The 25,028-nt window shown below is 44.8% G+C and overlaps 2 protein-coding genes across 12 annotated transcripts in view; both read right to left on the bottom strand.

The window, feature by feature from the left end:
• Positions 1-3,560, bottom strand: part of LOC143288315 (uncharacterized) — a 151,588-nt gene extending 148,028 nt beyond the window's left edge. For 8 of the 11 annotated variants that reach the window (XM_076596676.1, XM_076596678.1, XM_076596680.1 and 5 more), the window contains exon 1: positions 3,460-3,560. The gene's annotated coding sequence lies outside the window, so the exon portion shown is untranslated. Of the gene's footprint in view, positions 1-2,965; positions 3,329-3,459 lie in introns of those variants that run through there. The other 3 variants (XM_076596675.1, XM_076596673.1, XM_076596671.1) reach the window with 2 other exon arrangements.
• Positions 3,561-17,585: 14,025 nt separating this feature from the next.
• LOC143288314 (NADPH--cytochrome P450 reductase-like) overlaps positions 17,586-25,028 on the bottom strand; it is a 51,774-nt gene continuing 44,331 nt past the window's right edge. Inside the window, exon 15 of the mRNA XM_076596668.1 lies at positions 17,586-23,981. Within this exon, the coding sequence (XP_076452783.1) occupies positions 23,837-23,981 (145 nt within the window). The 3' untranslated portion in view covers positions 17,586-23,836. The remainder of the gene's footprint in view (positions 23,982-25,028) is intronic.

Here is a 25,028-nt window from a genome sequence, read left to right as displayed (position 1 = left end):
TTTTTTTACCTTATGCCACAGCTGCACACTGACAGAACTGTCCATCTTACCCCATTCATTCTTAAAGCTGCCCAGCTGAGTTCACCAAGGCCCTTTGGAAACAACAGTTAGATGGCCAGAATGGCTGATAAACAGTGGATGTAACTCCTCCCCAAAAAAACAGAAGGGAAGGTGGGGCAAAAGGCAGGGAGGGAGAGGACAAAGATGTGTGTGTGTGTGCACAAATGTGCCTGTATGCATTGCATGGGTATGCATATATGTGTTTGAAGCTATGTGTGAGTGTGCGTGTGTGTGCCCACACATGTGTTTGTGTATGTGTGTGTGCAAGTGTGTGCACCAGCATGCCTGCATGTGTGGTTGCATGTGTGTATGTTTGAGTCTCTGTGTGTGTGTGTGTGTGTGTGTGTGTGTGTGTGAGCCTACATGTGTAGCAGCACATGCTTTGGAATATGTTTTATACTGACTTTTTAAAAAAAATTCTTTCTGCTACTATAAAGCACTTTGGTCTGAGAACATTATACTTTCATTCCTCATTCTCTGCCATGCTGAGTCACACTCAGTGAGACACATGCCCTTTTCAATGACACAGTCACATTCTTTCTCAGCAGATGAGCTAATGCTGTGAATCAATTTACCACTGAAGAAATGAACAGTCATAAAGCAGCCCTTAGAACAGTGAAGACTTCAATCAGACGTGACCAAACCAAATTTCAAACGCTGAGCAGACCTTAAAAGTGTCTGTACCAAAACAGCCCCCCCAAAATAAAACAAAAAACAAACAAAAAAACTGGTCTACAACATTGTTAACAAAAGAGATAAATGGATATCCTGCTGTTGATATTCAGTTTTTACCACTTTTTTTGCTTTTGTATTGTTTTTAAAGTTAATTAACTAGTATACGCTCTTTGTTGAATATTTCATTAAAATTTCAAGACTTTTACAGACCTTGAAGGGCAAAACATAACAATCAATGACATGTCAGCAGACATAATTCATTACACAAGTAGTTTTGGTGGTCTGTTTCATCACTAACACTAACAGTACAAAGAAATCCACAGTCCCACAGAGAAGTTCAAGTCAGATCTGCGGCCTCCACACTGAGACACTTCATTCATAGAACACACCTTGCCTGGAGTGAAAAGGGAGAGGAGGGAAGTGCAAACGGTCTGCCCTGAAGCTGACTGCTCCTCCTCCCTTCCTCCGACAGTCACAAACTGGTTGTCCAACAGACAAGTGTACAGAGCATGTCCGCCCAAAGGTTTAGTTGTCACGGACAATGGGACATGTAACAGTGGGTATTTCAGGCCCTGCTGAGTGGCAAAAATGATCAGGAGAGAGACTGTACGTGTACGATTGATAGTTTTCAATTTCAGTTTCGGTTTCAAGGAGGTGTCAAGAGCATGCAGACAGATCCATATACACCACATCATATCTGCTGTAAAGAAAATAATGATAATAACATAATGATAACAACAATAATAATGAAAACAAAAGAACAAAAATATAGCAGCAGATGCCTCACCTTCACATAAACCCAATGTAATGAGCTGGCCTTGAGGGTCTTTCCTACGTTTGAAATAATAAGACAAACTCCTACATTTGAAATAATATGACGAACTTTAAAATAGTAGGACAAACTAAACAAATAATGTACACAATGACTGAAACATAGTGAAAGGAAAGATCCACAGCACTCAATGACTGAAACATAGTGAAGGGAAAGATCCACAGCACACAATGATTGAAACATAGTGAAAGGAAAGATCCACAGCACACAATGACTGAAACATAGTGAAAGGAAAGATCCACAGCACACAATGACTGAAACATAGTGAAAGGAAAGATCCACAGCACACAATGACTGAAACATAGTGAAGGGAAAGATCCACAGCACACAATGATTGAAATAAAACAAGAACGAAAATCAACCGTGTTCAGCAAGCCTGGGCACACCCACATTTATGCCCACAACCACACAAGCATGCAAATGCACACACACAAACACACAGACACAGATCAATACACAATGCACACTAAATTATAAAATTTGCAGCCTCAGACATGAAGGCCTAACTCTCACAGTCTCAATCAGCCAACAAACTCATGTACCCACTACCCAGGCCCCACACTTCACATAAAATTAAAAACAAATTCCTTAACACACACACACACACACACACACACACACACACACACACACACACACACACACACACACTGCAATCTAAAAAGAATGATAGAATTCCATCTAGTTTCTAACAGTGAATTTCTGTCTCAAGCTATTATCAACACTGATTTTTTTTTTTTTTTTTAAATACTGATGCCTTTGTCAGTTTGTGATATGCACTACGTAAACTGACAATATGCTTTTGATTATAAATAAAGGGAGAAATATGAAGTGTTGAAAACATGACAAATATATTGAACTTTTTTGAAGATGAATTAATACTAGGTTTTCACAAGAGCACATTTCCTGTTTTTTCATTGTTTGGGAACTGTTGTCACAAAAAAGTATGTAAGACAATATTTGTTGAACTAGTCGTACTGAACTTCACACATAATTATGTGTATCAGTGCTTCAACTAGTTTAAGTGCACAAACTAGTAACTGACAAAAATTTCATCCAAGACCGATCTATATATTCATGGAAATACTGATGCTGTGTCTACAGGCCTTCAAGTTCAACAAAAAACTAACTATAGTAATAGATAAGAAACATGCTGACTGCTCACTCCACATGTTTTAAGAAGAATAAGTTTAAGAGCTCAAGTTTAAACCCATAATAACAAAAGCTTTTTTTTTTTACTTAAACACATTAACACAGACAGACACCGTCTGGTCACTTTCTGTCCACTGTAGACACGTATGCACTAAGTTTTACTAAAATGTTCAACACAATTTGTTTTCTATGGTTCTAGCCATTCAACAGACACACTTACAAAAGCAATGATGCAATTCCACTTACGATACGGGCCAATTAGCCTAAATAGCTCTGATGACAGCTCTGCCACAGTGTTCACACTGCTGTGTCGCTGTGACACAGTTCCTTCCGACTGGTTAGCAGACGGTTATTCTCCCCTCCCAGCCCACAAGTGATTCATTCGTGGACAGCTCACAACTACGCCCAGTGATCAATATCCACGTCTACATCACATTTCTTGAAAGCTTTTGCAAGGACCAACGCATACAACTTGTTATTTTTGTCTATCTGCAACAAACAGAGACGTAAAAATCCACGCACTATTCACACAAACCAGAAGTTCGGTGATAGATTGAACAGATCGTTCAAGTCGCTTCGCAACTGCAGACGGTCAACATCGAGTTATCTACTCTTGACGATACTTTTTCCTGCCTCAAAGGATAAGGAAGATTTCTTTTAAATCACAAGACAGACAAAACTAACAAGATTCAAACTCTGCGAATAAAAAGCTGTGGAATGCACAACTGGCTTTCACTCACCGTATCATATTCCAAATCACAGATGCTGAATTTTGATACAACCCAGCGTCTTGCAATGGCAGCCTGTGAGTCAGTGTGCGCATGTGCAGTTTCAACGTTTCGTGCACCGGCACCGGGCTGGTGGGGTGCTATTGCACCTAAAGATTCCACGGGAATTAACTCGTATAAACCCGCTAAAAGAAATTTAACAAGAGTTATAATTCATTGTCAATCATTCGACTTGTCGATTGATCATCGAACAATTTTTGAGTTTCTGAAGGAGGCGTCACGTCACAAATCCACATTCGCTACATCACATGTGCTAGACAGATGCCTGACCAGCAGATAACCCAACGCGCTGGTTTGGCCTTGTGAGCGTTGTTGGAGTTTGTGTGTGGTTCGTCCGTCGGGATCGACGAGGACCATCTAGTCATCCTGGGGGTGGGTGGGTTGGGCTCTGTGGGTGCGCAGATGACTGGTCAGGCCAATTCGCGCCCGGAAGGTTCTGACGCAGTGTGGACAGGGGATGGTGGCGGCTGTCGGGGACTTGCTGGCCCTGCTTTTCCTGGCCTGTCTGCGTTGCTCTACTGCAGCAATTCTGTTGGCCTCACAGGATTTGGCGCCTTTGTGAACAGCTGAACGCCACTTTGGTCTGTCCATTGCATTCAGGTCCCATGTGTCGTGGCTGATGTTGAAGGCCTTCAGAGAAGCTTTCAGAGTGTCTTTGAAGCGCTTCTTTTGGCCTCCATGGGAGCGCTTGCCATGTTTGAGTTTAACGACCTATTGGCGTCTACACCCTTAAGGTCAAGTTTGTTCGGTTGGAGTTGGTTGAGGCCTTGTCAGCATGAATATGATATTTATATTCCTGTACCTATCAGAGTGGCTCTTTTCTGCTGAATTTTGCAGCAGGTCAACACATGTGTTGTCACAGGGTTTTGGGGGTTTTTTTTTAGTGCACCAAGTGCGTGCTGCACACGGGACCTTGGTTTATCGTCTCATCCGAATGACTAGACGTTCAGTTTCATTTTTCAGTCAGTGTAACTTGGCAGGGTTTTTTCTTTTTTTCTCGAGGCCTGACTAAGCGCGTTGGGTTACGCTGCTGGTCAGGCATCTGCTTGGCAGATGTGGTGTAGCGTATATGGATTTGACCGAACGCAGTGACGCCGCGTCCTTGAGCTACTGATACTGATACTGATACTGGGAGGATGGCGACTAGATCGGGATTTGAACCCAGTTCAGTTCAATTCATTTTCTCAAGGAGGCGTCACTGCACATTGGACAAATCCATATACACTATGCGGGGCCGGGGGGGGGGGGGGGGGGGGGGGGGGGGGGGGGGGGGCACTCAGGTGTGGCGGTGTGTCGGGGGGTGGGGGGGGGGGAGACTCGGGTGTGGCTGTGTGTGTGTGTCGGGGGGGGGGGGGAGACTCGGGTGTGGCTGTGTGTGTGTGTCGGGGGGGGGGGGGAGACTCGGGTGTGGCTGTGTGTGTGTGTCGGGGGGGGGGGGGGGGAGACTCGGGTGTGGCTGTGTGTGTGTGTCGGGGGGGGGGGGGGGGGGCGACTCGGGTGTGGCTGTGTGTGTGTGTCGGGGTGGGGGGGGGGCGACTCGGGTGTGGCTGTGTGTGTGTGTCGGGGGGGGGGGGGGGGCGACTCGGGTGTGGCTGTGTGTGTGTGTCGGGGGGGGGGGGGGGGCGACTCGGGTGTGGCTGTGTGTGTGTGTCGGGGTGTGGGGGGGGGGGACTCAGGTGTGGCTGTGTGTGTGTGTGTGGGGGGGGGGGACTCAGGTGTGGCTGTGTGTGTGTGTCGGGGTGGGGGGGGGCGACTCGGGTGTGGCTGTGTGTGTGTGTCGGGGGGGGGGGGGGGTGGCGACTCGGGTGTGGCTGTGTGTGTGTGTCGGGGTGTGGGGGGGGGGGACTCAGGTGTGGCTGTGTGTGTGTGGGGGGGGGGGGGGGACTCAGGTGTGGCTGTGTGTGTGTGTCGGGGTGGGGGGGGGCGACTCGGGTGTGGCTGTGTGTGTGTGTCGGGGTGTGGGGGGGGACTCAGGTGTGGCTGTGTGTGTGTGTCGGGGTGTGGGGGGGGGGACTCAGGTGTGGCTGTGTGTGTGTGTCGGGGTATGGGGGGGGGGACTCAGGTGTGGCTGTGTGTGTGTGGGGGAGGGGGACTCAGGTGTGGCTGGGTGTGTGGGGGGGGAGGGGGACTCAGGTGTGGCTGTGTGTGTGTGTGGGGGGGGGGCTCAGGTGTGGCTGTGTGTGTGTGGGGGGGGGGGGGGGGACTCAGGTGGTGCTGTGTGGGGGGGGGGGGGACTCAGGTGTGGCTGTGTGTGTGTGTGTGTGGGGGGACTCAGGTGTGGCTGTGTGTGTGTGTGGGGGGGGGGGACTCAGGTGTGGCTGTGTGTGTGTGTGTTGGGGGGGGACTCAGGTGTGGCTGTGTGTGTGTGGGGGGGGGACTCAGGTGTGGCTGTGTGTGTGTGGGGGGGGGGACTCAGGTGTGGCTGTGTGTGTGTGTGTGGGGGGGGGACTCAGGTGTGGCTGTGTGTGTGTGGGGGGGAGGGGGACTCAGGTGTGGCTGTGTGTGTGTGTCGGGGTGTGGGGGGGGGGGGACTCAGGTGTGGCTGTGTGTGTGTGTGTGGGGGGGGGGGACTCAGGTGTGGCTGTGTGTGTGTGTGGGGGGGGGACTCAGGTGTGGCTGTGTGTGTGTGGGGGGGGGGGGACTCAGGTGTGGCTGTGTGTGTGTGTGGGGGGGACTCAGGTGTGGCTGTGTGTGTGTGTGGGGGGGGGGGGACTCAGGTGTGGCTGTGTGTGTGTGGGGGGGGGGACTCAGGTGTGGCTGTGTGTGTGTGTGGGGGGGGGGACTCAGGTGTGGCTGTGTGTGTGTGGGGGGGGGGACTCAGGTGTGGCTGTGTGTGTGGGGGGGGGACTCAGGGGGGGGGGACTCAGGTGTGGCTGTGTGTGTGGGGGGGGACTCAGGTGTGGCTGTGTGTGTGTGGGGGGGGGGGACTCAGGTGTGGCTGTGTGTGTTTGGGGGGGGGGGGGCTCAGGTGTGGCTGTGTGTGAGTGTAGGGGGCGAGGATTCAGGTGTGACTGTGTTTGGGGAGTCAGAATGAGCGGCATGACTGGGATGCCTCTAAAACAGTGAAGATGCGAGGCAGAAAGAAAGAAGAAAAGAAAGAAACCTTCAAACACAGAGATGAAAAACGTGCCATCTGAGATCACTTCAGCACCAGAACACGCTATGCTCGGTTGAGTTCTGTTTCATTTTCATGCTGAAAAATGTTTTGATCATTTCACGAACATTACACATCAGTTCAGAACTTCACACAACAGATACATTGTCCTTCCAATGATGAACAATGTTGGCACAAAACGAGAAGCCAACGAGTATTACTTTTGATATTCGACACTGCTTTCAGTCCATGTCGCGTGCGGCAGTGTAGTGACGGGAAAAAGAGGAAAGTTGGGTGGACTTGACCCCTCGAATACGTTATGATTTTCGTTTTGTTTTTGTTTTATTTCTTTTCCCGTGTGTGTGTGTGTGTGTGTTCCTTCTCTCCCTCGTAGTCAGCTCATGTTTTTCTCGTGCATGTATACCTGCACGTTAAACCGACCTATACGTTTGATCAAAGAAAAGCTCGCCTATCGATGTCGTGGACAGCGAAAGATGTTTTGATCTCTGGCATTTGTACTCTGTCAGGGAGAGGTGGGTTTGTTTTTCAAATCCCGCTCCATTCATTTTGGAGTTTGAGAGGATTTCCGATTCCGTTCGGTTTTGGGGCCTCCAGTGCCACTGCATGTCCTGGGTCCTTGTCCGACCAGGAGGTCTAGAACTGTGTTCCAGTTCCAGGGATTTCATCTCCCTTATGTTTTTTCCCCTCACGAGCTCTTGTGGTGAGTCATGTTGGAAGTGAAGAGGTCTTGAGGTGAGTCATGTTGGAAGGGAGTGAAGAGGTCTTGAGGTGAGTCATGTTGGAAGGGAGTGAAGAGGTCTTGAGGTGAGTCATGTTGGAAGGGAGTCATGTTGGAAGTGAAGAGGTCTTGAGGTGAGTCATGTTGGAAGGGAGTCATGTTGGAAGTGAAGAGGTCTTGATGTGAGTCATGTTGGGAGTGAAGAGGTCTTGAGGTGAGTCATGTTGGAAGTGAAGAGATGTTGAGGTGAGTCATGTTGGGAGTGAAGAGGTCTTGATGTGAGTCATATTGGGAGTGAAGAGGTCTTGATGTGAGTCATGCTGGAAGTGAAGAGGTCTTGATGTGAGTAATGTTGGAAGTGAAGAGGTCTTGAGGTGAGTCATGTTGGAAGTGAAGAGATGTTGATGTGAGTCATGTTGGAAGTGAAGAGGTCTTGAGGTGAGTCATGTTGGAAGGGAGTGAAGAGGTCTTGAGGTGAGTCATGTTGGGAGTGAAGAGGTCTTGAGGTGAGTCATGTTGGAAGGAAGTGAAGAGGTCTTGATGTGAGTCATGTTGGAAGTGAAGAGGTCTTGATGTGAGTCATGTTGGGAGTGAAGAGGTCTTGATGTGAGTCATGTTGGGAGTGAAGAGGTCTTGAGGTGAGTCATGTTGGAAGGGAGTGAAGAGGTCTTGATGTGAGTCATGTTGGAAGTGAAGAGGTCTTGATGTGAGTCATGTTGGGAGTGAAGAGGTCTTGAGGTGAGTCATGTTGGAAGTGAAGAGGTCTTGATGTGAGTCATGTTGGAAGTGAAGAGGTCTTCAGGTGAGTCATGTTGGAAGGGAGTGAAGAGGTCTTGATGTGAGTCATGTTGGAAGTGAAGAGGTCTTGATGTGAGTCATGTTGGAAGTGAAGAGGTCTTGAGGTGAGTCATGTTGGAAGTGAAGAGGTCTTGAGGTGAGTCATGTTGGAAGTGAAGAGGTCTTGATGTGAGTCATGTTGGAAGTGAAGAGGTCTTGATGTGAGTCATGTTGGAAGTGAAGAGGTCTTGAGGTGAGTCGTGTTGGAAGGGAGTGAAGAGGTCTTGATGTGAGTCATGTTGGAAGTGAAGAGGTCTTGATGTGAGTCATGTTGGAAGTGAAGAGGTCTTGAGGTGAGTCATGTTGGAAGTGAAGAGGTCTTGATGTGAGTCATGTTGGAAGGAAGTGAAGAGGTCTTGAGGTGAGTCATGTTGGAAGGAAGTGAAGAGGTCTTGAGGTGAGTCATGTTGGAAGTGAAGAGGTCTTGAGGTGAGTCATGTTGGAAGTGAAGAGGTCTTGAGGTGAGTCATGTTGGAAGTGAAGAGGTCTTGAGGTGAGTCATGTTGGGAGTGAAGAGGTCTTGAGGTGAGTCATGTTGGGAGTGAAGAGGTCTTGATGTGAGTCATGTTGGAAGTGAAGAGGTCTTGATGTGAGTCATGTTGGAAGTGAAGAGGTCTTGAGGTGAGTCATGTTGGAAGTGAAGAGGTCTTGATGTGAGTCATGTTGGAAGTGAGTGAAGAGGTCTTGATGTGAGTCATGTTGGAAGTGAAGAGGTCTTGAGGTGAGTCATGTTGGAAGGAAGTGAAGAGGTCTTGTGGTGAGTCATGTTGGAAGTGAAGAGGTCTTGAGGTGAGTCATGTTGGAAGTGAAGAGGTCTTGATGTGAGTCATGTTGGAAGTGAAGAGGTCTTGATGTGAGTCATGTTGGGAGTGAAGAGGTCTTGAGGTGAGTCATGTTGGAAGTGAAGAGGTCTTGAGGTGAGTCATGTTGGGAGTGAAGAGGTCTTGAGGTGAGTCATGTTGGAAGGAAGTGAAGAGGTCTTGAGGTGAGTCATGTTGGAAGGAAGTGAAGAGGTCTTGAGGTGAGTCATGCTGGAAGGAAGTGAAGAGGTGTTGATATGAGTCATGTTGGAAGTGAGTGAAGAGGTTATAAACAGTAAACCTGATATTATCATAAACAGTAAAACCCTGGTATTGTCATAAACCTCTGGTATTATCATAAACCTCTGATATTATTATAAACAGTAAACCTCTGGTATTATAAACCTCTGGTATTATTATAAACAGTAAACCTCTGGTATTATTATAAACAGTAAACCTCTGGTATTGTAAACCTCTGGTATTATTATAAACAGTAAACCTCTGGTATTGTAAACCTCTAGTATTATTATAAACAGTAAACCTCTGGTATTGTCATAAACAGTAAACCTCTGGTATTATTATAAACAGTAAACCTCTGGTATTATTATAAACAGTAAACCTCTGGTATTGTAAACCTCTAGTATTATTATAAACAGTAAACCTCTGGTATTATTATAAACAGTAAACCTCTGGTATTGTTATAAACAGTAAACCTCTGGTATTGTAAACCTCTGGTATTATTATAAACAGTAAACCTCTGGTATTATTATAAACAGTAAACCTCTGGTATTGTAAACCTCTGGTATTATTATAAACAGTAAACCTCTGGTATTGTAAACCTCTAGTATTATTATAAACAGTAAACCTCTGGTATTGTCATAAACAGTAAACCTCTGGTATTATTATAAACAGTAAACCTCTGGTATTGTTATAAACAGTAAACCTCTGGTATTGTAAACCTCTGGTATTATTATAAACAGTAAACCTCTGGTATTGTCATAAACAGTAAACCTCTGGTATTATTATAAACAGTAAACCTCTGGTATTATTATAAACAGTAAACCTCTGGTATTTTAAACCTCTGGTATTGTATTATGGCGACGCACCATCCACCAAGCTGTCTCCTCCTTCGAAAACAACCGCAGGGCCAGCCTTGAGGACAAACGCAGAAGGAGGAAGAACCACGACGCTGCAGCTGCAAACCCAGACCAGACTTTCCCTTGCAACTGCTGCGGCCGACTCTGCTTTTCCCGCATTGGCCTTGTCAGCCATGAGCGTGCCTGCATCAGACGTGGACAACGCCCTTCCTAGATCTTCGTCAGCGAAGCCAGGCCATGATGATGAAACCTCTGGTATTGTAAACCTCTGGTATTGTCATAAACAGTAAACCTCTGGTATTGTCATAAACAGTAAACCTCTGGTATTGTAAACCTCTGGTATTGTCATAAACAGTAAACCTCTAGTATTATTATAAACAGTAAACCTCTGGTATTATTATAAACAGTAAACCTCTGGTATTGTCATAAACAGTAAACCTCTAGTATTATTATAAACAGTAAACCTCTAGTATTATTATAAACAGTAAACCTCTGGTATTGTTATAAACAGTAAACCTCTGGTATTGTTATAAACAGTAAAACTCTGGTATTATTATAAACAGTAAAACTGGTATTATTATAAACAGTAATACTGATATGAACAGTAAAGGGAGTGAAACACCTTCCACATGTGCTGTGCTCATGTCCAGGTCTCTGAGGCTGAACAGAGGTTTGCACCGAAGTTCCACCTTCACCATTAGTTCGTGTAGATCAAGTCCTACATATTCTGGAATAATATCTCAAACATTAGAAATAATAAAAATAAAATAACAACTGAACTTAAATGATCAAAATTATGTGAATTTTCACGATTTTTGTCATGAATCTTTCAAATCTGATGCCGCTATATCCAAGGACGCATTTATGATGTTTCGAACAACCAGTAAAGAGAGGTACCTGTCTCCATTCACAACGTACACAACTTCAAGTCAGTGCTGTTTAAACTATCGATTCAGCTGGCACACAGGTAAATATAAGGTACACTGGAACAAACCCTGACACCCCTCGAAAAAGGAAGCTCTGAGTATGTCATTATACCAACAGTGGAGTGGTGGCCTAGAGGTAATGGGTCTGCCTAGGAAGCAAGAGAATCTGAGCGCGCTGGTTCGAATCACGGTTCAACTGCTGATATTTTCTCCCCCTCCACTAGACCTTGAGTAGTGGTCTGGACGCTAGTCATTCGGATGAGACGATAAACCAAGGTCCCGTGTGCAGCATGCACTTAGCACACGTAAAAGAACCCACGGCAACAAAAGGGTTGTTCCTGGCAAAATTCTGTAGAAAAATCCACATCGATAGAAAAAACAAATAAAACTGCTTGCAGGAAAAAATACCAAAAAATGGGTGGCGCTGTCGTGTAGTGATGTGCTCTCCTGGGGAGAGCAGCCTGAATTTCACACAGAGAAATCTGTTGTGATAAAAAAGAAATACAAATACAAAATCATTTGACATGTGCACACAGCAGCAATGACAGAAGACATATTCAAGCACAGATTAGCTTTTATTCAATACATCTTTATTCATCCATTTGGAATTTAATTGTGCATCCATACGCTTGTCACTGACCCTGTACAATATGTCAGCCCACAGCATTGCCTTGTAGTCCTCAATATGCTACACACATTAATTAGATGGACAGTTTTAATCCTCAATATGCTACACACATTAATTAGATGGACAATTTTAATCCTCAATATGCTACACACATTAATTATATGGACAATTTTAATCCTCAATATGCTACACACATTAATTATATGGACAATTTTAATCCTCAATATGCTACACACATTAATTAGATGGACAGTTTTAATCCTCAATATGCTACACACATTAATTAGATGGACAATTTTAATCCTCAATATGCAACACACATTAATTATATGGACAATTTTAATCATCCATATGCTACACACATTAATTATATGGACAATTTTAATCCTCAATATGCTACACACATTAATTAGATGGACAGTTTTAATCCTCAATATGCTACACACATTAATTAGATGGACAATTTCAATCCTCAATATGCTACACACATTAATTAGATGGACAATTTTAATCCTCAATATGCTACACACATTAATTATATGGACAATTTTAATCCTCAATATGCTACACACATTAATTAGATGGACAATTTTAATCCTCAATATGCTACACACATTAATTAGATGGACAGTTTTAATCCTCAATATGCTACACAGGTTAATTATATGGACAATTTTAATCCTCAATATGCTACACACATTAATTAGATGGACAGTTTTAATCCTCAATATGCTACACAGGTTAATTATATGGACAATACTGATGTCATACTGATGACCATTCACTATTGGTGAAACTGTTATACTCTCTCTCTCTTCTTCATATATATATATATATATATATATATATATATATATATATATATGTAGAGAGAGAGAGAGAGAGAGAGAGAGAGAATCTTGAAAATGAACAACAACAAAAAAGAAGATGATACACATTTTTACTGCCCAAACAGTTAAATGAACCTGAACATCAATATCTTGCAGCCAGCTAAACACACTGTTCATAATTTTACGCGATCAAGTTAAAAAAGTTTGTCTGAATTCCGATATTATCTGCCAAGAAAACAACACTGTACACTGTTTAATTTCTACCCCTGTCTACAAGCACCACAATGACCGATATATCACCTGCTGGCTGAAAATATAAAGAGATGTAAAAAACAACAACAAGAACACTATAGTGATGATGTACAGCTTGCTGTGAAAAAGAAAAGTTTCATGCATGTAGTTTCTCCAAGGCAAAACAACTCATGTAGACACAGACAGGGCTTGAAACCGAACATTTCAACAGCCTCATGTAGACACAGACAGTGCTTGAAACCGAACATTTCAACAGCCTCATGTAGACACAGACGGTGCTTGAAACCGAACATTTCAACAGCCTCATGTAGACACAGACAGTGCTTGAAACCGAACATTTCAACAGCCTCATGTAGACACAGACGGTGCTTGAAACCGAACATTTCAACAGCCTCATGTAGACACAGACGGTGCTTGAAACCAAACATTTCAACAGACTCATGTAGACACAGACGGTGCTTGAAACCGAACATTTCATCCACAACCTTTTACTTCCTCACTTTCCAAAAACCGACACACACACACACACACACACAGAGAGAGAGAGAGAGAGAGAGAGAGAGAAGCACAATCAAATCCTCCATTAAAAGTGAAATAGTTTACAAACCAAAGACACACACACACACACACACACAAAACGAAAGCAAAACGGGCACAGTGAACGCCTATAAATAAAATGATCAAACTCACTGTCCTCAAAACAGCAGTCAGTCTCAATGCTCATTACCAACATCACCGTCGCTGACCCACTGACCAGACTGTTTGAAAAGGTTAAAGGTTAAAGGTCCCATCGCTGTAAACGGCCAGCCAGGCAGTGAATTCACATCCACAGTGTCCAGGGCACTTTAACTCACTCAGTACGGCCAGTCCTCTCTTCTCCTCTACACAGACCCCTCGGATGTCCAGTGGGTGTCTGAATGACCCAACCTTTAGCTTCCGTCGTCAGAATTGTGGTATTTTTTGTCAACATTCACCTCTTCAGTGTTAGAGTCTTCCGCTTGTAATATTTTGATGGTGGTAATTGGGGAGAAACGCTGTTAACATCGTCTCTTTCACCGTTTGTATGGAAAGAGTTAACTCACTCCAGCAAAGGGCCCCGACTGAGGCCCTACTCTTTACAACCGTTTCAGACAAAAGAGCTTGATCAGGGCTGTAGACAGTTTTGAATTTTTGAAGTGGCACCTCATTTTCATGACGTTATGAGCTAAGAATATCTTAACTGACCTTTCTGCTGTCCACTGTGACCGATAAATGTGGAATATGTTGTGCTTGCAAGCATGAGAGGTTTTTATTTGTGCGGTGATTAGTTCATGTGAACAGTGCATGTCGGCAATGGCGTCTGCCTCGGCTCCTTCTCTGTCACAAGTCAGACAACCGAATTAGATGATGTGGCCCTCAATTCAAACTGTTTCAAACTCTTTATACATTCCTGGGCTACACGGCATCAGTTTGTGCAAATTCTGAACCAAAAACAAGGATACTTTCATCATTTCACTGTGAGACAGCATAAGAAAGGAGGAAGTTGTACATTCCGCTCCAGAATAACTCGCCATGTCACTGACCTGTCTGAAAGTTTTCACTTCACAAATTCTAACATTTGTTTATTTGGTGAACTTCTTCTCTTCTTCTTCTGCTTTCACTCGTATGCACACGAGTGGGCTTTTACGTGTATGACCGTTTTTACCCCGCCATGTAGGCAGCCATACTCCGTTTTCAGGGGTGTGCATGCTGGCTTATTTACTTGTTTCCATAACCCACCGAACGCTGACATGGATTACAGGATCTTTAACGTGCGTATTTGATCTTCTGCTTGCATATACACACGAAGGGGTTCAGGCACTAGCAGGTCTGCACATATGTTGACCTGGGAGATCGTAAAAATCTCCACCCTTTACCCACCAGGCGCCGTCACCGTGATTCGAACCCGGGACCCTCAGATTGACAGTCCAACACTTTAACCACTCGACTATTGCGCCCGTCATTTGGTGAACTTGTTTCTAACCCCTACAAAGTGGTCCTGTGAGGAAAGTCTGCAGAGCTGACTGGCAGCACGGAGTTAGCCTTCCCCAACTGAAATCAGCCACCCATTCACACCTGGGTGCAGTGAGGAAAACTGGAGAACAGGGTGCAGGGTTTGAACCCTGGTCGAGGTGGCGGGTGGGCAGAGTGGAGACCACGCTGCTGCTGCTCACACACAGTCTCCGTGGTCAATGGACGTCCAGGCCTCGCACACCGCCCACATCCATCCCGTGCACAAGACCCACTGCTGACGCACGTTAAAGATCCCTTTGTCCACATCAGCCTCTGGTGCTACTGGGGAAACAGGAAGATACACAGTATACACCTCCCCCCACCCAACCCCCCAAAAACATGAGGTATGACTGTCTGAAGAAAGGGGTACCCCCCACCCCCACAAAACATGAGGTATGACTGTCTGAAGAAAGGGGTACCCCCCACCCCCACCCCCCAAAACATGAGGTATGACTGTCTGAAGAAAGGGGTACCCCCACCCCACCCCCCCAAAACAGCAGGTATGACTGTCTGAAGAAAGGGTTTCCCCCCACCCCCACCCCCCAAAACACCAGGTATGACGTACCCCCCACCCCCACCCCCAAACACCAGGTATGACTGTCTGAAGAAAGGGTTTCCCCCCCCCCCCACCCCCCAAAACACCAGGTATGACTGTCTGAAGAAAGGGGTACCCCCCACCCCCACCCCCCAAAACACCAGGTATGACTGTCTGAAGAAAGGGGTACCCCCCAACCCCAACCCCCAAAACACCAGGTATGACTGTCTGAAGAAAGGGGTACCCCCCCACCCCACCCCCCCAAAACACCAGGTATGACTGTCTGAAGAAAGGGGTACCCCCCACCCCCCAAAACTCCAGGTATGACTGTCTGAAGAAAGGGGTACCGCCACCCCCCGACCCCCCCAAAACACCAGGTATGACTGTCTGAAGAAAGGGGTACCCCCCACCCCCACCCCCCAAAACACCAGGTATGACTGTCTGAAGAAAGGGGTACCCCCCACCCCCACCCCCCAAAACACCAGGTATGACTGTCTGAAGAAAGGGGTACCCCCCACGCCCCAAAACACCAGGTATGACTGTCTGAAGAAAGGGGTACCCCCCATCCCCCAAAACATGAGGTATGACTGTCTGAAGAAAGGGGTACCCCCCGCACCCACGCCCCAAAACACAGGGTATGACTGTCTGAAGAAAGGGGTGCCCACCCTCCCAAAACACCAGGTATGACTGTCTGAAGAAAGGGGTACCCCCCACCCCCCAAAACACCAGGTATGACTGTCTGAAGAAAGGGGTACCCCCCCCCCCCCCCAAAACACCAGGTATGACTGTCTGAAGAAAGGGGTACCCCCCACCCCCACCCCCCAAAACACCAGGTATGACTGTCTGAAGAAAGGGGTACCCCCCACGCCCCAAAACACCAGGTATGACTGTCTGAAGAAAGGGGTACCCCCCATCCCCCAAAACATGAGGTATGACTGTCTGAAGAAAGGGGTACCCCCCGCACCCACGCCCCAAAACACAGGGTATGACTGTCTGAAGAAAGGGGTGCCCACCCTCCCAAAACACCAGGTATGACTGTCTGAAGAAAGGGGTACCCCCCAACCCCCAAAACACCAGGTATGACTGTCTGAAGAAAGGGGTACCCCCCACCCCACCCCCCAAAACACCAGGTATGACTGTCTGAAGAAAGGGGTACCCCCCACCCCCCAAAACACAAGGTATGACTGTCTGAAGAAAGGGGTACCCCCCACCCCCCAAAACACCAGGTATGACTGTCTGAAGAAAGGGGTACCCCCCACCCCCACCCCCCAAAACACCAGGTATGACTGTCTGAAGAAAGGGGTACCCCCCACGCCCCAAAACACCAGGTATGACTGTCTGAAGAAAGGGGTACCCCTCACCCCCCAAAACACAAGGTATGACTGTCTGAAGAAAGGGGTACCCCCCACCCCCCAAAACATGAGGTATGACTGTCTGAAGAAAGGGGTACCCCCCACCCCCACCCCCCAAAACACCAGGTATGACTGTCTGAAGAAAGGGGTACCCCCCACCCCACCCCCCAAAACACCAGGTATGACTGTCTGAAGAAAGGGGTACCCCCCACCCCCCAAAACACCAGGTATGACTGTCTGAAGAAAGGGGTACCCCCCACCCCCACCCCCCAAAACACCAGGTATGACTGTCTGAAGAAAGGGGTACCCCCCACCCCCACCCCCCAAAACACCAGGTATGACTGTCTGAAGAAAGGGGTACCGCCACCCCCCGACCCCCCCAAAACAACAGGTATGACTGTCTGAAGAAAGGGGTACCCCCCACCCCCACCCCCCAAAACACCAGGTATGACTGTCTGAAGAAAGGGGTACCCCCCACCCCCCCGACCCCCAAAAACACCAGGTATGACTGTCTGAAGAAAGGGGTACCCCCACCCCCCGACCCCCCCCAAAACACACCAGGTATGACTGTCTGAAGAAAGGGGTACCCCCCACCCCCCGACCCCCCAAAACACCAGGTATGACTGTCTGAAGAAAGGGGTACCGCCACCCCCCGACCCCCCAAAAACACAAGCTATGACTGTCTGAAGAAAGGGGTACACACCTCCCCACCCCCACCCCCCACCCCCAAAACATGAGGTATGACTGTCTGAAGACAGGGGTACACACCTCCCCACCCCCACCCCCCACCCCCAAAACACGAGGTATGACTGTCTGAAGACAGGGGTACACACCTCCCCACCCCCACCCCCAAAACATGAGGTATGACTGTCTGAAGACAGGGGTACACACCTCCCCACCCCCACCCCCCACCCCCAAAACACAGTGTATGACTGTCTGAAGACAGGGGTACCGCCACCCCCCGACCCCCCCAAAACACGAGCTATGACTGTCTGAAGACAGGGGTAATAAGGACCTTACATGTAAAAGCCCTCTGACAGGTTTACTGTTTATTGTTGCTTGTACAACAGCTGATTGCACAGGGCCACATCAGGACTGTCAAACCATACAAATGCTCAACCACGTCAACACAAAACTGTCAAATCTACAAAAAAAACAACAACAACAAAATAGCACACACACAAAAATCACAAAAAACAAAACATTCCACCGAGAGAAACCCATAAAACACAGTTCACGACACATTATCCCAACTATTAAGCTCCTTAGGGGAAAAAGACCAGGCCATGCAGATGTCAGCCCTTCCACTTAATTCATTATCTCTAGATTACAAAAAAATGTAAAAAAAACAACCCCAAAACCCCCAATACTTAAAAACCAAACAAAAAATACATAAATAAGGCCATTCTCGTACCAACACGCTATTCAAATTTCATTTATTCTTGCTTGATACCACTGGTTTTCTACGCTGAACCATTTACAGATTCTAAAAGCATGAAGACCAAGCTCTGTTTGACAAAGTAAATCAACAATTCTTCATCAATTTTCGCCATTTAAGTGAACCACCCTGTTTTTGGGGTTTTTTTTTTACTGCAGTGGTCAGATGTAACACTGGTCCAGGAGCTGGTCGCATTGCTTGGTTCTAACTTTTTGACAGTTACACGTGACTGAATGCATACGTTGACCGAACTACGCCATTGGTCAGTTCCATACTACAGTTCCATACTGGTGTTTTGGGGGGTGGGGTGGGGGGCTGGACACGTGGCGCGCATGCCAGACCATCGGCTGCCCAAAAGGCTCTTCTATGGCGAGCTGCAACAAGGGAAGAGATCACACGGAGGTCAGAAGAAGCGCTTCAGAGATACTCTGAAAGTCTCTCTGAAAGCGTTTGATATCAACCCTGACTCCTGGGAGGAATGTGCAGTGGACCGTGACAAATGGTGCGCTGCTGTGCACAAAGGCGCCAAGTTGTGCGAGGCCAACAGGACTGCTGCAGCTGTTCAGAAGAGGCAGGCCAGAAAGTCACGGGCAAACAAGCTCCCTGACAATGGTATGCCTGTCTTTGTCTGCCCCAACTGTCAGCGAACATTTCGTGCGCAGATTGGACTATTCAGCCATCTGCGCATTCACAGATAGATTCATGAGCATCCTCCCCCCCACCCCACCACCACCCTCCCCCCATCCCCCAGCTGGATGACAACGATGGTCATCATCGATCTCGATGGACACACCACACTACACACAGTTAGTAGTGGGTTACGACCATACTAGGCTCTTCCGTCGGAGTAATACAACTGGCTCCAGGGGAGTAGCAGGCATGTATCTGTGGGGTAGGAACCAGTTAAATAACAGCATAGGAATATGAGTTTTATCCGTAGGTTGGGCAGGCTAAAATCCACTCAGAAGATGACAATAAAAATACATTTATCCGTAGGTTGGGCAGGCTAAAATCCACTCAGAAGATGATAATAAAAATACATTTATCTGTAGGTTGGGCAGGCTAAAATCCATTAAGAAGATGACAATAAAAATACATTTATCTGTAGGTTGGGCAGGCTAAAATCCACTCAGAAGATGACAATAAAAATACATTTATCTGTAGGTTGGGCAGGCTAAAATCCACTCAGAAGATGACAATAAAAACACATTTATCTGTAGGTTGGGCAGGCTAAAATCCACTCAGAAGATGACAATAAAAATACATTTATCTGTAGGTTGGGCAGGCTAAAATCCACTCAGAAGATGACAATAAAAATACATTTATCTGTAGGTTGGGCAGGCTAAAATCCATTAAGAAGATGACAATAAAAAATACTTTTATCTGTAGGTTGGGCAGGCTAAAATCCATTAAGAAGATGACAATAAAAATACATTTATCTGTAGGTTGGGCAGGCTAAAATCCATTAAGAAGATGACAATAAAATCAGGACAAAAAAAAACAAAAAAACAAAACAAACAAAAAAACCCAGCCATCAAAACCCAAACACAGACTGTTTTCAAACAACAGTTCACTCCCCCTGGGTCCCCCCCCACCCCAAGGTACCCCCCCACTCCCGGGTCCCCCCTTCTCTCCCCCCTGGGTCCCCCCCTCCCCGCCCCCCCATACACTAAAACACAACACAGGTGTCAGTGTGCCTATTTTCACACCTATTCCGAAACAGCGTACAGGCTCATATCCAAATTCATTAGACTCGTGGTGGGGTTTTTTTTGTTTTGTTTTTTTTTGTTTTACCTTCCAACTTTGTGTGAAAAAATCAGGCAAGGGATACAACACTTCACAAACTTCTGGGCAACTCACTGATTAAGTTTGGGTGTGGTAAATCATTTTCAAACACTTTTTTTTCTCCAAATTGTGCTTCTGATCATAGCTATAAAATCAGGTTTCATTATTTGAAAAGTATTAGACGATCTGTTCAAAGATGGATATAGAAAACAACCCATTAAAAATCAATATACACCAGAGTTACTTAAAAACCATTCAACATAAAAACAAAATAATTTTTTTATCATTATACATATACAAGTTACTTAAAGACTGGTCAACATAAAAACAAACCATTATAATCAATATACACATACAAGTAACTTAAATATTGGTTTACCTACAAACATAATCATTATGATCAATATACATAAATACAGCTATGAGTTGCTTAAACATTGATTTATTTGATTTACTTGAAAACAAATTCATTTAATCAATATACATGTATGAGTTACTTAATTTGTTAACACAAAAACAAAATGATCTTAATCAGTTTACACATATATGGCATACCAGTCACTTAAACATTAGTTAATGTAAAAACAAAATCATTACCAATTTACACATTGTTACTTTTACATTTGTCAAAGTAAAAGCAAACTTTCATAAAAGTCAATATACATATGAGTTAAAAAATGGTTAACATAAAAATAGATTAATTATAATCAGTGTACATATACAAGATACTTAAGAATTGGTTGACATAAAAATAAAATGCTATTGTCAATATTGACACAGTAGAAATTTGAGGTTGTTATGCAGCAAGTATTATGGGATGAACTAGGACCATTAGCAATGTGACTACAACTGGAGGCCAGCTGTGTGTGTGGGGGGGTGGGGGTGGGGGGGGAGGTGCGTGTGTGTGTAAACCCGCATGCAAGAATGCATGTGTGTGTACTCATGCGTGCCTGTGTGAACAAGTCTATGTGTGCATGTGTATACTTCATGTATGTGTGAGTGGGTGTGTGTGTGTCTGTGTTTGTGTTCTTGAGAGTAAATGCAAGCCAATGTGTGTGCACATATGTGTATGTGTGTGTGTGTGTGTGTGTGTGTGTGTGTGTGTGCGTGTGTGTGTGCATGCATGCATTGCAAGCTCACGTGCATGCATGCATAAATGTGTATGCGTGTTTTTGTGTGTGGTGTGCTTGCCCTAAAAGTGTATGTGCGTGTATGTCTGCACACGTCTTAAAGCAGTATTAATGATAACAGACTCTCAAAATATAGAATAATAAATAAATAAATAAATAAATAAAGATGAATGATGATGAATCGACAACAAGCAAACAGCCACAAGGCACACCACAGAACGAACTCCAAGAGCAACACCAAACACAAGCCCTGTGAGGCGCACATCACGAGGAGGTAAACAGCAACTGTACAATTACCAAACACTGTACAAACACCAAACACAAGCCCTGTGAGGCGCACATCACGAGGAGGTAAACAGCAACTGTACAATTACCAAACACTGTACAAACACCAAACACAAGCCCTGTGAGGCGCACATCACGAGGAGGTAAACAGCAACTGTACAATTACCAAACACTGTACAAACACCAAACACAAGCCCTGTGAGGCGCACATCACGAGGAGGTAAACAGCAACTGTACAATTAATTACACAGTGACCACCCGCTCAAACATGTGGTAAAAAAGTGAAAAACTATTCTTCTCAAATAAACCCATCCACATCACAAAGAAAATAATACACAAAAACAAACACACACAAAGAACCGAACTACACAGTACGCACGTGCATTAAAAAACCCAATAACTATATGCAACTGCTTCGCACAAAAAAAACCTGTAAAACGTTCCATGAAGTACAGCACATATGCACAGAAAACAAACGCTGCGTAACAGTACAGTACATAAACACAGATAACAAAACACCACGTGTCATCCAGTAACGTCTACCAACGCATTATGATTTACATATGCAGTTCAGTTATATCAAGGCAGGTTGCCTGAATTACTCATCCATATACACCACACCGCAGCAGCTTCCAAAATTCAACCAATCAATCAATCAAAAAAAACAAAAAACAAGAGAGGCAAGGCCTTCAAGACTCACTTGTCATACACTTCAAAAAACAAAAAAAATATAATCATTAAAATGTGTTCTGTATTTGTTATTATAAAACTTCGGGTTAAAAAAAAGAAAAAAAAAAGAAGAAAAAAAAAAAAGTCCTGAAGGCAGATTCAAACTCCGTGAGTTCGGGTGAGAAGAAACTGTTTTACTCAATACACTATCGTGGCTCCTTAAATGACATTCAAAAAGTGAATGCTTAAACATGCTTTTTGAAGGGCGATAAATCGATTGCGGTATTCTCAGTGAGAACGCTGTTTAAATCATATTATTCTGGTGTATCTTGGGCATTCAAAAAATCTGGTAGGGCAATTAAAACAAAAAATGTTTAAGGGCAATTAAAAATTCTTTTTAAGTCCACGGCAAAGGAGATGTCGCTACTGTCACAATCACACTGCAACATTTAGCCGTTTTCTCTGGATCTAGATAGATGTGCAAGTTTAGTTACACCCGCCGGGAATGTACGACACGGTCAATTCAATTTCTCTTTTATGTTCATTCTATAGCTTTTAAGCTGATATGAAAATTGAGTATTTTGTTAAACTAATAACATGTAGAGTCAAGTACAAGTACTTCTAAATGTCGTATGAACTGAAAAGGACTTCATTTTGAGAAAAGCCAAGACTGGAAATTTACATTTCAACAAGAGTATTAACTCTCATGGTTTATTATTTTTAACTGTGAATTCAGACTGATTTTGTTGATATTTCTATGGCAGTTTGGGGTATAATCCAGTATGTGATGAGGCGTTCACAAATCTTTCTCTGAATAAATATTTAACAGTCTCCTTCTCCAACTTTCCATCACATGTTATCATGTATTGTCGATTTAATATAGGATTGAACGGGCAGGTCAACAACTTGAAACAAAATGGAGTCCTTCGTGTTTGTGAGGAATATGAGCACATGCTTTGAATATGTATAAATATGTGTACGCAACTGATTTCTGCCCATGACCTTCAGGGCTCAGCCAATAGATCTATTAAGTCCACTCGTCATATTGATTTTAGTATTTTCCGAAAAAGACCACTTGGGCGAATGAACATAGTGAAAGCCCTGTACACTGAGAGTAAAACACACAAGTTTTTTATGTATTGTGTACAATTTCAAAATGTAATGTTTAAGATGAGAAAGATCAGTTTAAAGCAAATTAACCCCCCTAGCATTAATTACAGATAAATTTCCCTTTTTTACTATCTGCACCAAAGACATGCACCAGAAATAAAACTTCCATGCTCAGCAAAAGAAGTTCCTGTTTGAACAAAAAATGATAATAATGACTGCTCTTCTTGCTGTGTCAGAATATCAGATCAAAGTGCCAAGTTTAGAAAAAAAAAGAAAAAAAATATAACAGTAAATTCAGTTTGCATATAATTTGGCTTCTTTTTTAATTTTTTTGCGCCCATCCCAGAGGTGCAATATTGTTTTAAACAAGATGACCGGAAAGAACTGAATTTTTCCTATTTTTATACCAAATTTGGTGTCAACTGAAAAAGTATTTGCAGAGAAAATGGCAATGTTAAAGTTTACCACGGACACACACACACACACACACACACACAGACAACTGAACACAAGGTTAAAACATAGACTCGCTTTGCTGACACAAGTGAGTCAAAAAAACAGGGGCCTGACAAACCATGAGAACCTGCCCCAAGGTTTGCACAAAATCATGAAGATAAAACCAAAAGAAAGAATTCAATGAAATGAACAAACTGGTAAGATACGCTAACACGCACTAAAACTGAGATACGCAGGAGGCAAATACACGCAAAACAGACAACAGCAACAACAACGGCGACAATGACGCAAAGCCAGTTTGTCGACCAACGCAAAGCGCACCAAACCTCAAAACCTCAGCTCCAGACATCGGCGGAGTAGCGTCCCTTGTTTTGCAGTTTCTTGATGTACTGCTCGGCTTGCTGTTTGTCCATCTGACCTTTCTCCATGATGATCTTCTCCAGCGTCGACAGCACGTCACGCGCCATGTTCCGCGCGTCGCTGCACACCACAGCAACATTTTACATGTCACTCAATGTGTTATCTGCACACCACAGCAACGTGTGACGTGTCATTCAACATGTTATCTGCACACCACAGCAACGTGTTACGTGTCATTCAATGTGTTATCTGCACACCACAGCAATGTGTTACTTGTCATTCAACATGTTATCTGCACACCACAGCAACGTGTTACGTGTCATTCAATGTGGTATCTGCACACCACAGCAATGTGTTACTTGTCATTCAACATGTTATCTGCACACCACAGCAATGTTTTACGTGTCATTCAATGTGGTATCTGCACACCACAGCAATGTGTTACTTGTCATTCAACATGTTATCTGCACACCACAGCAATGTTTTACGTGTCATTCAATGTGGTATCTGCACATCACAGCAATGTGTTATGTGTCATTCAACGTGTTATCTGCACACCAAAGCAACATCTTACGTGTCATTCAATGTGGTATCTGCACACCACAGCAATGTGTTACTTGTCATTCAACGTGTTATCTGCACACCACAGCAACATGTTACGTGTCATTCAATATGTTATCTGCACACCACAGCAATGTGTTATGTGTCATTCAGTGTGTTATCATTATGCTGTAGGTGTGTCAACAACATGTCACATGCCATGTTCCGAACATCGCAATCTCCACAGCAACGCATGTAGTGTGTCCGTCCTCTGTGTTCTCATTATGATGTGTGGTGTGTGGGTGTGTTTGGGGGTGAGGTGGGTTCTCTTTGTGTGTATGTGTGGGTGTGGGTGTGTTTGGGGGTGAGGTGGGTTCTCTTTGTGTGTATGTGTGGGTGTGTGGGTGTGTTTGGGGGTGAGGTGGGTTCTCTTTGTGTGTATGTGTGGGTGTGTTTGGGGGTGAGGTGGGTTCTCTTTGTGTGTATGTGTGGGTGTGGGTGTGTTTGGGGGTGAGGTGGGTTCTCTTTGTGTGTATGTGTGGGTGTGGGTGTGTTTGGGGGTGAGGTGGGTTCTCTTTGTGTGTATGTGTGGGTGTGTGGGTGTGTTTGGGGGTGAGGTGGGTTCTC

The sequence above is a fragment of the Babylonia areolata genome, chromosome 12 (assembly GCF_041734735.1).
Source record: "Babylonia areolata isolate BAREFJ2019XMU chromosome 12, ASM4173473v1, whole genome shotgun sequence".
Classification (NCBI taxonomy): Eukaryota; Metazoa; Mollusca; class Gastropoda; order Neogastropoda; family Buccinidae; genus Babylonia; species Babylonia areolata.
Note: the sequence above shows the minus strand (reverse complement) of the source record. Positions and strands in the feature narration are given on the sequence as shown.